General features: G+C 41.2%; 2 protein-coding genes and 1 pseudogene across 2 annotated transcripts; 1 reads left to right on the plus strand and 2 right to left on the minus strand.

The window, feature by feature from the left end:
* LOC146484325 (uncharacterized protein F54H12.2-like) lies at positions 1-885 on the plus strand. Its single transcript, XM_085104846.1, has one exon. It carries the CDS (start codon positions 1-3, stop codon positions 883-885), a length of 885 nt encoding a protein of 294 aa, XP_084960972.1.
* Positions 886-3,774: 2,889 nt separating this feature from the next.
* On the minus strand, positions 3,775-6,564 carry LOC146484326 (uncharacterized). Its single transcript, XM_085104862.1, has 2 exons — positions 4,750-6,564; positions 3,775-4,668 (listed from the first exon to the last, which is right to left on the minus strand). The coding sequence occupies exons 1-2, from the start codon at positions 6,286-6,288 to the stop codon at positions 3,919-3,921; spliced, it is 2,289 nt and encodes a 762-aa protein (XP_084960988.1). The 5' UTR covers positions 6,289-6,564; the 3' UTR covers positions 3,775-3,918.
* A 2,977-nt stretch (positions 6,565-9,541) lies between these two features.
* On the minus strand, positions 9,542-13,505 carry LOC146484327 (ATP-dependent DNA helicase Q5-like; annotated as a pseudogene).
* Between the last annotated feature and the right edge of the window lie 204 nt (positions 13,506-13,709).

Below are 13,709 nucleotides of genomic sequence, written 5' to 3' on the forward strand. Positions count from 1 at the left end.
ATGAATGCCGTCAACCCTGTGGCCAACGATGATGATGCTAACATGGGCTTGAAAGCTCGCTGTGCATTTACAAAGACCAGCAACACGGTGGATATGATAGGTCCTATCCACAGCGATATTTTCTTCCAAGATCGTTTGATTTTAAACGGAGTTAATCTAAGGCTTAAGCTCAATAGAGCCAAAAATTCTTTCTGCCTGGTCTCATCAGCCGGCGGAGCTAATCACAAGGTGGTTATTACACAGGCCATCTTATATGTAAGGAAAGTGAAAGTAGCACCCGCCATCAGTCTAGGGCATGCGGTGGCATTGAAACAAGCGACTGCCAAGTACCCAATACGCCGGGTCGATTGCAAAGTCCTCTTTATTCCCGGAGGTTTCCCTACTTTCAACCCGGATAACATCTTTCTGGGGCAAATTCCCAAGCGTATAGTACTGGGATTAGTGGATGCAGAAGCTTACAACGGGAGTTACCATACCAATCCCTTTGACTTCAAGCACCACAACTTAACCCAAGTAGGAGTGTACGTGGACGGTGAACAGATACCGAGAAAACCTCTGTTTCTGAAATTTGACGAGGCTGGTAGTCAGAATTTCATAGCTGGCTTTCAGAGCCTTTTCTCCGGTATTGGAAAGCTTTCCCAGGATACGGGCAATCAGATGACAAGAAGCGATTACGGTCAGGGATACACCTTATTTGTATTCAATTTGACCCCAGATCACTGTCCGGGAGACCATTTTGAGCTTATAAAACAAGGTAACCTGCGAGTAGAACTTCACTTCGCTCAACCACTCGCCAATACAGTCAACCTCATCATCTACGCCGAATTTCAAAACGTGATTGAGATTGACGCAAACCGAAACGTTCTGTACGACTTTACAAACTAGCTAACATGGATACCGTTCAGCTGACGCTCATTTTGAGAAAGGATAGATATACCAGAGGCGTGTTTCAAGGAGTCTACCCTTTAGACAAACTACCTACAAGTGTTTCGTCTTACCCAGCTCTGTTTATCGCTAATGTGGATGCCAGTTACAAACCTGGATCGCACTGGCTTGCATTTTATTTCACCAAGGACCGAGAGGGAGAATTTTTCGATTCTTACGGATTGCCTCCAAGCAATTATTCAAGAACATTTACAAGCTTTTTGAACAATAATTCTAGTAGCTGGATTTTTAATACTGTGACATTGCAAAGCGTAAACTCGAAGGTTTGCGGGCATTACTGTTTATATTTCGCCTTATTTCGCTCTAGACAAGTTAACATGAGCACCATTGTACATCGATTTTCTAGTAACAAAAGTCGAAATGATTTTCTTGTAAAACGGTTCATCGAGAAACATTTCCCTCTAAGTCTTCCGAAATATCGCACGGATGTAAAAAAACAAAGAGCAATAGCACAACGCAATAAACACACCATGTAATTTAGTTTAAACGTATTTTATTGAGTGATCAAAATAAAGATGTTTTACAACAGTAAAAAATATCTCTTGTCGTGACTTATAATCGTAACCAGCGCACAGCCTGAGTGCGTGGACTCTCAACTCTTCGTCTTTGCTTTTTCACGGGGACTGAGCTTGTAGTGGGTGGAGTAGGTAACCAACGGGAAGGACTGTCAGGTGTCTCTTCTCTCACTCTTGTTTTAAACTCTTGAATAGCACTCTGCCTCTGGGGATTACGCACTAGATTTTCTGGTACATTCATTCGGGCCAGTCCCCTCGCAAACACCGACCATCCCACGGGCTCAAAGCCTTTACGGTGACGCAGCATATCATTGACCAAATCCACCACGTGAGAGCCAGGAATCGGTTTGTTTTCGTACACCAATTCTCCTTTATCATTCCAGCCCAATACGTCTCCATTTTCTTTCATTTTGTCCAACAGTTGACGGGCTCCGTTCTTGTTAAGTTTGGGTACACTTTTCATCACTTCTTGCTCCACGGCGGTTGAAACAGATTTTTCAAGAGCAGATTCCTCTGAAGATTCCTTACTTTCCTCTGGTTTGGGTGTTTCTGTGGGTTTGACGGCTTTCAGTTTTACGTGCAGGGGTTGATCTTTTCGCTGATCATAATAAGTCAAATAGTGCTGCAACACTTGATTATAAAGCTTCGCCTTTGCTTCATCATCTAATTCCTTGCTAGATAAAATATCGCTCATTTCACTGTCCAAGTTTTTCAGAGTTTGTGTCACGGGTGGTGTTAAGATATGATGGCGTTGTTGTAATCGTTCCAGTGTGTTCTCAGGAATGAGAACCATGCGCCGAGTATGATTCATCCCTCAGGTAAGGATTGAAGTTAGTACACGCAGCACGGGCGGTAATAAAACACTTAAAAAATTTCCCCTGTGTTGAACCAAAAGTTTCTTTTTCTTTTCAAGTGGTGTACTTTTTTCAGCGAGAGCAATCAGAGGTTTCTTGTGGACTAAGAGCTTTTTCTTGGCTGGTTTACTGACAGGCACTGTTCCTTTGAGAACGTTTAAAACACACTCACAAATGGTTCTCACTAAAGCGTCGTCGGCAACTTTCAAAATGGCTTTACGTTGAGCGGGTGTACACTTTACCAGGAGCTTCAAAAAGTCGTAGTTCTTTCTGAGTCACTGGGCCATGCTCAACTGATTTATTTCTCTATGGTTCACTCTTTTTATACTTTTCTGACATAGGCGCATTGCGTCTCCCCAGGGAACATGTTGCTACGTAACCGGAAGTCGCTAGGTGTTTCCGCTTTGAAATCACATAATAAATAACCATATGGCCATTTCGTCGCATCTTGAAACGCCTCCTGCATGTATTTCACATGGCCGGGAAACATTTGCTTGGCTAAATGATTGACCTGACTGCTATCTCTAGGAGACTTGAACAGTACCAAGTAATGACAATTCAAACTCATATCTCTCAGTTCTTTTCCACGGTGAAAAATGTTTTGCAAAATAAAGATAACACTGAGGTTTCGATGATGACAACCTTTAGTAAACAAACTGGTTATTCTCTGGTCGTTACTCAATTCGTGCATCAAATCGTCAATGACCACTAAATTCTGAATAGAGGGATTAATCATGGATTCTAAATCATCAGGCACTCCTTCGACAAACGTAATGTTTGCAATAGTTTTAAGCATTTCATCATAAGCGCGCTGGTAAATTCCATAACACCAAATGATATTTTCAGGAGCACGTTCAATCATGTCTTCGCCCGATTCTAGTAAACGTTTAACAAACTGACTTTTTCCGCAACAAGTCGGTCCTGCAACAAGAGCGGGGAAGGGATGTTTCCATCTTGGGTCCATGATTACAACTGCCTAACTGAACTGCATGCACTCTTATTTATAGAAAAATCGTTTTAGGTTCAGTCTCTTTGTCATATACGCGTACCACATTGGTTTTTTGTAGTTTCGAAAATTGTAACCAATACTTGCGTTCCATCTCGGTTAACTCGTGTACCTGACTTAAATGATTTGCTAATCTTACTAAAAATTTGGACCCACAGCCAGGAATGGGACAATGTTTGCATTTTAGTCTCTTCATGTTACCCCTATGAAAGGTTGATTAAAACTGACGAAAATGATTTAGAACATGAAATTTATCGGGCATAAAGGGCAGGAAGGGCAGAAGGGGTACTTTTTTAGCGCCGTGTTTTCCCTGGGCGCACTTTGAATCTCGCGTGGAAGTCGCGCGCTTGGCTAAACAGAGATCAGGCCATGATTAGCATATCAAGTTGAATTTATTTACAATCTATGTACATACAATCTTTTGGTAAAATTCTATGAGAAAACTATGTCGAGGAAAAAAAACTATATACAATTTTATATACAATAGTATTTACAAGCGAGAAAAACTATGTCGAGGGAAAAACTATATACAATTTTATATACAATGCTATTTTCAATCTATCAAAAAAAAAAAAAACCAGAAAACTATGTACAAAAATTAAATATCTAAGGGTGTGGTAGAAACACCATCTTGTAAATTTTTGCATTTCGGGTAAAAATACGAAAAGGCATCTCGAACTTGAGTATAAGTATACATAGTATTATTTACCACACGAAAACCTCGATTTATCCCGCCACTATTTCGTTTGGTGAGCAGTGCATTCAAATACTTCTCTTTGTTGATCTCGTTACATTTCTTGTTGACACCCTTACAACTAAACTTATCTTTGGCCCCAAAACAATAATAAGTTTTTGAGCACAATCCCACGATTCCTTGCCCCTCCCACTCTACTTTTAAAAGACCTGAAGTTCGCTTATCATGGGCCTTATGTTCGGCAGTGTCGGTTCTTGGGAACCAGTTGCACTTATCTTGTTCGAATTCAGCCTTTAATTCTGGTTTCACTAAAGACTCTACGCTATCCCCCGAGATAGCGATATATGCACTATCCGTGTCCATTTCACACATTTGAAAATCTGCACGATCGAGATACTTGTCTAAAAGATAATAATAAAATTGTAACATGCGTAACTTGGCATATTGATACACGAAAAAACCTACTTGAATAGGTAAATTTAACTTAATGGTCTTCTTACAGGACTCTACTTCATAAGTATCTTCTGTGATGTTTTCTAGCTTTCTGAACAGAGGTGTGTTGACTTTACGGCTAGCTTCATCATCAGAGCAATATTCCACGTTTCTGTGCTTCAAATGGTTGGTAATCGTTTTGCCATAGCCTGAATTCCCAACCTGAGAGATTAAAAAGATCTGTGTAAGTTTTTCTATCCATGAAATGTGTATTGCTCCCTTCCCTTATGTTCCCAGAAAGGCGCAGCTACTTAGTAGTTTCATCGTATCTGCCATGATGGCCTTCCTAGGATCGGCATCCCCAGCTCTCCTCGCGTCTGAAACAGCGTCTCCAAAAGGTTTAAAGCAGGGCTCAGGGGTAAATTCAACCACTTGGTAGACTTTAGTTACTTCCAATCCATGTTCCAGATACCATTTAAGAAGGGGTGTGGCCAGCAGGATCTTGTCACCTTTCATACTGCCAATCAAGCTTCGCCGAGGTTGCGTCATGATGTTGTGTTCCTCTGCGTAAACCTTCATGAAGTCTCCAATATCATCGCGACTGATTTCCGTGTTCTTAAAGATCGGGCACATCTCGCTGAATTTCTCTTTCAAGTGGTCCGGTACACGAATATCCACTTCCATGCACCCAAACAAACGCTCATTTCGCACCTCGCTCAAAATTTGTTCCAGGCTCATAATCTTAAATTTGTCGAGAGTTCTTCGCACTTCGGTGGCGATGAATGGCTGTAGTTCACGGTTCGTTCTCTTTAGCAGACGCCAATCACATTCCCACATCTCCACGACACGGTAGCCTTTACTCTTAATGTACTCCGTGTTGGTCTTCGTCTCTTCCAACAGTTCAACCATGGGCTTGTTTCGTTTTTCGTTAAATTCTTTTCCGCGGTTAAGCGAACAGTCATGGCCGTGCCAATTACACCCGTGGAATTGATACACAGTTTGTGTCTGCTGGTTGAAACCATCCACTGGCAGTTTACGATCGCCGATACGCTTCTCGGTGTTATTCAGTTGATGTCTAATATGAATTTGTTCCTTGTGAGCTACCCATTCGAGCCACTCGATCGCCATTGTTATGCTTGCCTTGGGTTTAAACTTATTTTCTGCCATGCGTCTGGTATAACTTCCTGTTGGCATGTTCTGCATCAGAGCCCAAAGGTACAGCGCATTCGCATCGTAACACACGATTTTTTCACACAGCTTACCAGCCGGGCCTTTCTCTGCTTCTCTGATCTTTGTTTTGCCTGCTTCATGGTAGCGATGGAAGATGATTGAAGGGCCTCCGGTGTTGTTGTCTTTGATCAAGTGATACAGGTCACTGTTGGCTTGATCAACCAGACTAAAGTACGTTTGCTCATCAAGAAACGAGAACAAGTACTTTAAGGTAAGGCCAGAAACAGAAATGCCGTCTTTAAACATATCGATCTTTCTGTCTTGCCAGAACTGACTCATTTTCTCTACTGCTTCTATAAAGGGCACGACATCCAGATTGTTGTCCCAGACCAAGAAATCTTTAAAGGTGGCCATTTCATTGTCTTCCCATACTTGCTGACAGTACTGGTATTCTTGTTCTGTAACGTTTTGGTTCTTCAGAGATGAATAGAAAGCTTCGTGGGGAGGTAGTGATGTTTCTTCTAGCTTGTCCAGTCCATCGACCCACTCGTACGGGAAGAAACCTTTAGTTTGCTCGCACTCGTACGCTTTCAGGAACTGATCATAGCTAAAGCCCGGGGCAACATAGTTGGAAATGTCAAGGAGCTTCAGAAAATTTGTCTTGAGACACATGTGATTGCTGTTTCTCTTGACAGTGAACTTGATAGGTTGAGTCTCAATGAGGTACGGGAACAGAAATTCTTTGACGGCATTCAAGTCATATTTTCCAGAGTTGAACCCAAGGACAGGCAATTCTTGTAAGTATGTATTCAGTTTTTCTTCTAGTTTGTTCAGCACTTTGTTGTCACTAGTTTGTGCCTCTCCAAACAACAGTTCTTTGCAGTCAGCAATTTCATCACGCCTCTGTCTCTGTTCTAGTCTCCTTCCGGTATCCAACTGCACATTCAATCTTCTGTAAAAGGATGGATCGTTCTCGTTGACTTCGTCATCTAAGAAGGGCAATCTTCCTCGTTCTCAGCCTCAATCTCTTCCTCATCCTCCTCATCATCGCTCGCCATCACATCAATCCCTCTACTTTCATCCTCACTATCTTCTCCGGTTTCTTGTTCGCTTTCATTTTCACAACTACCAGCCTCTAGATTTCCGTCTTGCATATCCACTAGCATTTGCGCTAATCGATGTTCGCGAGTTTCATTGTTGGTCGGACCTCTTGCGGTTTCGAGAGCTTCAAACACTGGAGCGGACTGTTCTCGGAGTAGAGAAGAACTTTTCGTGCTGATGGACACCAAGTACTCGATAAATTCTGTAATAAACTCTTTTGAATCACCGCTAGTCACGAAACATTTCGGTTCTTGATACTCAGGCACGTTACTGCAGACACTCACACTGAGGGGGACATGCGCCGATTGCCAGTTCAATTTTTCTGTGTTCTTCAATTCTTGCCCTTTCTCTTTGTCGAGGTAGCACTTGAAATCAAATGTGGCGCGGTACGAAAAATAGCGTGCTTCCTCTGGGACAAGAATTCCTTCGTCTTCAAGTTCTTCAAAGATCGTTTTCGGAACATGGTACGCGCCCCCAGGGTACTTGAGCTGGACTTTGCCGTCACAGGTCTTCTCATGTTGCCTTAAATTATGTGCCCTTTTCCAGTACTTGCCACATCTTGAACAACAGAAGGATTTACTGTACCGGGCGAGATCTTTTATGTACGAAAAATGCTTCTCGTACAAGTTCAAGTAAAGCGTGCTTTCATAATGGCGATGTGAGCGGCGAACCAATATGGCGGCGATGTCGGGTTTGTCTTCAGTTTCTTCCTGTTCTTCACCGTGGGTCTGTGTGGGGGCGAGATTGTACACTTGAATATTAACTTCGTACAGTTTCTCTAATTCATCCAGCTCGATTAACTTGACTCCATGAAACTTTTTCTTGGCTAGACCGGCTTCTCTGTACTGTTGATAATAGTGCTTCGTGTCCCTCTCTAAATTCTTCGTGTGACAGCCATTATGTAAAGCCAGACAGCGGAAGAAACACAGATTATCTTGATATGGTTTACCCGTCTGTGCATTGGTTTCTAGCGCATCGATTCCTCTATTTTCCACCAAGTAATGGGGTAGATTTTTACCACGACCGATCGGATGATCGCGAGGTTTCCAAACAAACCAGGTGACATTCGTGACCAGATCCACGACCCATTTACTATTTGGTCTTTGCTGGCGAACCCACTCCAAGAAATCAATGTTGTTTACTTGTTCGTACAGGCGTTCCAAATCTTCACGATTGGAGACCAGGAACGGCTGTTCTAAGACCAGGTTGTTGTTGGCAGAGGGGTGATGGTACTGGAGACCGTCAGTTTCAGTGTTGTGCAAAATAAATCCAAAGGCAAAGTTGACTTTAAACACAGTTGTCTGATCAGCGAAGATGCGGCTCAGCTGTTCGCGGAGGGAAGCTGGACTGATCGTCGACAAGCGAAAATTATACCAGTCTTGTAAACGGTTTTGGTGGCTAAATCGGGTCCGGATTTGTGGCCAGTGTTGCCGGTACATTTGGGCGATGTTTTCCTCACTACTAGAAATGAGGTTTGTAGAAATGAGAATGGGATCCACTTCCCAGCTAGGACCTGCAGTTGCAGTCGATGGTTGAGGAGTAGATTGAAGAGTGGCTGATGGTTCTTGCACTGTACTCACACTTCCTTGGCCCGTCCTCTCAGATTTTTTCGCAGCTGGTGCATCTGTGGTTTTAGATGCGGGTCATTTTCTATTAGCTGCAGCGGGTTGTGCAGTTGAATGCGCGGTGCGAATATGAGCGTTGTAGGGCGCGCGATTGTGGAATGTTTCGCCACACGTATTACAAGTGAACGTGCATTCGGCAGCTCCCTTGTCGTGCGCTTTCAGGTGACGAGTAAGGTCTTCCTTTTTCCTAAACTGTTTGCCACAGCGTGAACATTCGTAGGGTTTCTCGCCGGTGCGGATGCGCTGATGGGTTGTTAGATGATTGGGACGAGTAAATGTTTTCCCGCAGGTGTCGCAACAATGTTCCTTGCGAGGCTTTTTGGCCTTCTTCATCTAGCTCACCTTACAACAGCTCAAGTAAAAGATGTAATCTCTGCCTCAAAGAGAAATTTTTAATTATCTGTCGACCGGATCTGTCATCACGGAACAAACGTAACGAACTAGCATCTTCTTGTCGCCACAGAAAGAAAGCATTACTACGTAACAACTAAGCATTGCAACATTTAAATTTTAAATTTTAAATTTTCCGCAACGGTAATCATGTAAATTTTTTAGTATATAAACGATGGTTATGTATATTCTTGTCATTAAAATCCCCTGAAGAGTGAGAGATCACGAAACAGGCTTGTCGGGATGAAAGTGTAGTTTTTTTCTTTATTTTTGATATACTACGCTCTACTTTCATGTATCGAGCACTGTAATACGGAAAAATCAAAACACAGTCTTTCTACTAAAAGGTATATATATAACATATATTTTCAATTGCAACGTTTTTGAAAACAAGTGTATATATATAACTAGTATAGAAAATGAGGACGGACAACTTTGAGCGAAAAAAACTCTATACAATAAAAAATCTAAAAAAGTAAAAAATTTTAATAAAAAAAAGATGTTTGGGTCATTGACCTTCATCAGTTGCAGTGCAAGTGATCAATAAATTACAATTTCCTTAAATAAGTTAGCGGTATAAAAGATGACATAACATTACAAAGATGATTACGTAATAGGGCGTGATAACACATGGTAGCAAAAAATTAACAAGTCATGAACAATCATTAATTACTAAGCGGAAAGCTTTAACAATGCGGTACAAAAATACGAAAAAACAAAAAATTAATGAGCAAATACAATACAAATAAGATTAGAAAAAAAAAGTTACGTAATTCGTTGAGTCAACTGGAAATGTCAAGAAACCAGCGTAAAAAATAGCAAGAAGGCGAAAGTTATAACAAAATCCCCAAACTAAGCCCCTGAAACCATGCCATGGCAAGGCACAACAGGCGACCCGAACAGGGCCCTCAAACAACAGTATTGTAATAAAATCCCAGATAGTGGCCCCTGAGATTACCTAGCGCTAACAAAGCTAACAAGATCCGTGGCCGGGGCCTTTGAACAACTAAATTTGAATGAACGCCAAATTTGCTAGTTATTTTCATGCTAATTGTAGTTTATTCTTTTTTTCGAGTGAAATTCTTGACGTTTATTCAACCCAAAAGGTGCCAGAGAGAACAACTGTGCACTCCAATATGCCTCTTTAGTGATTAAAAATTTAGTGATTAGCAAATTTGGCAGGGCAAAGCTGGTTGGTTGACAATAACTACATCTTCCACTTCAAAAACAGATGGTGGAACAGTGCAGTCACTTCCACAACACTTGCAATTTTTTGCGCAGTTTCTGCAACAATCATGTGCTGGTTCAATTGACTTCATCCTTTTGTCAAAGGGCTTGTATGCTTCAACTCTGAAACAATCATCTGTTTTCAGAAAGGCTTTCACCTTCCTCGCAGAAATTAACCTGCTGTCCATAGTAAATGGTAAGTACTTGTTTCAGTTTACCATCTCTGCCACCACATCCTGATTCCTGATGGTAGTCCAGCAAGTTGCGTGCTGGCCCCCAATGGATGATATCGGGAAAGTTCACTCCCATGCTTAGAGCGGAACTTGCAATCACGATCCTCTTCTTTCCATCAGCTTTGAAAGATTCAATTATCCGTTGTTTGTATTTTTTCAATGTCAGAGAATGATAAATGCCAATGAGACAATTCTCTGAAGTTTGGCTATCACTAGGGACATAAACTGCTTCACCCAATTCCAGCAACAGACAGTTCAAGACGGCAGTAATGTCAGTCAGAGTCCCATTGTAGAATACTATTGTCTTAGGTGTATTTGTTCCCTTTACCTTCAATAGATCAATAAGTCAAGCCAAATGTTTAAACATTTCTCCCCTTTGGCACTTCATGACAGATATTTGAAGATTTGGCCGGTTTGGGCTCACAAATAACTTTTGTACTTGCTTCATTTCCAGCTGCTTAATTATTACACTTTGTGTTTGCCCATCTGTAGTGCCAGTTAAAGCAAGAAAGGGAGTACCTAGAAAACTGATTAAGAGCAGATCGGACTTGTGATGCTTGCTTATGATCCGGGGGGGGGGGGGGATACTTCCGCAAATTTTGGATAGGGGTGTGCCACGAAGTTCCTTGAACTGTAACCCTATTTAAGGACTGCGAAGGCGAAAACTGATACCCTTTTTCAGGCCCAAACCCCGAAAATGACACCCTATTCAAGTTAAAAAAATTATTAATAGCATAAAAGGAAAACTTTATTTCTTTTCTTTAACATTGGATGTAAAGCATCAAGCATAGAATACTAGAATAAACCTAGTTTAATAATATGCAATCATAACCATGATACATCTTTCAATACCGTTTCTTTACTGCTATTACTTTGTTACAGAACTGTAACAAGTACAACAATCATGTAAGATCTCTGTACAAATACGATCGTATCATTAACAATATCTGGTGGTCTTAAATCATTATGATGAACAAAGCTAACAGAACTAAAAACCGAAAGGAAATAAATCGGAAAAAATTCTTATGGAGGTTAGGCTTTCCACAGTTTTAATCAACCTCCACCCTTTTCATTAAAAGAATGATACCCTGAAGTGTATACTTCACAAGGATTAGAATAATTATATACAATACTCCTTGGAACATTGGGTAAAATATTTACATTGATACACTGTCAGAAACTCATAAGGGGTGAAACGTGTAACGTGCGTTCACACGTTAGGATATTCAATTTTGCTAAGTACCATGTTTGGAAACTCGCAGATTTTGTGCAAGAGTGCTTTATACACGAAAAGACCCATACAATAACATTTTGCTTTTACGCCAGTTACTCGAATGCCTACATAATGTTGAAAACTTTGCACAGAAACAAGGCATTTTCATTAACTTTTTCTAAGTAAAGTTCTTCAATGCACTGGACGATGGTAAAACAACAGAATTTAACCAAAGTTAACTCTACTCGACATAGTTTGGTCAAAAACAAAATACACCATCTTGCTTGGGATAGTGTGCGCTGTATATTTTACAAAAGTAACCTTTTTGATGTAGAAATTTAAAACAAGTACCTTCTTTACCTCGCTTGCATTGAATACCTATTAACATTTAATAGCTCGTAACGATAACTTCGTGTAAATTAAGAGTTTTTTGAATTTTGCGGATGCACAAAATAAAAGACTACTGGCGATTCCTCGCAAAGTTTTGAATTTCAATTTGCACTTGAGGAACTGCAGCGTCGCCTAATGCAATTTTGATTGTTTAATTTTCCTTGCGTGATTTTCCAAATATGGTACTTAACCAGATATTCACAGTTTAGGAATCGTACACAATTGCGTGGTGTCTTCTGGTGGACCTTCGCGGGCCTCGCTCTGTTTACTGCTCTGGCTCAACTTGAACTACCACCCTTCCATCATTACTGCCGATGACCCCATTGTGTGCTGTGCTCGAGAAGGATCCTAAAGCGGTCACGATAGTCCTCCTTGATCACCACTACTCAAACACTTTCTCCATGCTTTGTTTGACTTCCCTATGCTCCTCCTTGGGGATAACAAGGGTATTGCCTGCATCGGAGACCGCCAGGTTAACAGGCGTCAGGATATTGGTGAATGGTTGTTCAACAACCTTATCCGTAGAAACCTCGAAAGAGTTCTGTCCAATCTTATTGTAAGCTTGGAAGAAACACTTAATACTTTCTTTCTTGGGGTCATTGTAGGCCAAGGTCGTTTATACTCTTTACAGCCATGGTCTCCAATGCGAACAAGATGGACAAGACTACCGATCACATATGTTTTGTTTCGTCTGTCCAATACCGCATAATCATTGAACAAAGTAACTCTACTAGGGTCAGCATCCTGAGGATGTGGTGCATCTCCTAAATTTCTGTATTCTTGACGTTGACGAATCCTTTGCAATCTGTAACAAACAAGGCAACAAAAAAATACAAATAGTGTGCTATTATTCTGTTCATTCCGTAATGCTGTGATTATTAACTGACAATTGTTTTATAAAATATTATTTTATTTACTTTTTATTTTACAAATTAATTTAACACAACCGTGTTGCCCAATGTTTAAAATAATTTTCAAAGTAATACCTGTCATGAGATAATTGTGATCCTCATTTAGTAGAGAAACCAGCGTTGCTTTGAAGATTTCTTCGTTCCTACCAGGAATGGCAACTTTGGGAGAAATCTTTCCCTGGTTAGGCACACTCGCTTCAGGATTGGGCAACTCATATGAATCAAGCTTTCCTAGGCCATGAAAGAGGGGTTGCACGTCATCCAGACCCTCACAAAGTGGCTGCAGTTCATCTGAAAACAGTTCAACAGTGCCTGTGATTAAATGTTTTCATACGAAAAAAAAAATATTAAATTAATTTTTCATAGATTTGGCAATTTCTAAAAGTGGGCATAAATACGGCTGTATTGGTAAAGTGCTGCTTTACCTGAAAATTGTTGGACCTCCAGCACTGACATTGTCTTTGTCACAAGAAGTAGGCAAACACTCGAGGTCCTCGTCGTCTTCGTCCTGGTTGGAACGGAATGTGTTCCCTAAGGACTCAAAGGGACGGTAAAACCAATAGGCACCATCACCTACATTCGCCTCATTATGTTGGTCATCCTTATCCAGACAGCTACTAACACTTTGACCTTCCGGATGACCATCGTTGCCATTGTCATCATTGTTATTGCCTTCATCTTGAACACAAACAGCAGCTATCATACCAACGGACCTCGCCAACCTTCTTGCAATCTTGATTCCCTGCTTCCACGCTTCTATTTCTTCGCCAATGGCAGGATACTGCGTCATATTAGCCATATTGAAGGGTCATGTGCACTGCTGTTCCCAGATACTCTTCTGTTTGGGATGTGGCTTTGCAAATTCTGGAGCAGATGGGTCCACGCGAATCTCCTCTAAATGAATCATGTGTTAAATATTGCATCTCAAATCTCCAAAGGTGTAGCTGTGGTGGTTACCCACGCACTGGCCATTCTTACTCCAGAAGTCTTCCAGCACATCGGA

This window comes from Pavona decussata, unplaced genomic scaffold (assembly GCF_977016875.1).
Source record: "Pavona decussata unplaced genomic scaffold, jaPavDecu1.1 SCAFFOLD_34, whole genome shotgun sequence".
Lineage (NCBI taxonomy): Eukaryota > Metazoa > Cnidaria > Anthozoa > Scleractinia > Agariciidae > Pavona > Pavona decussata.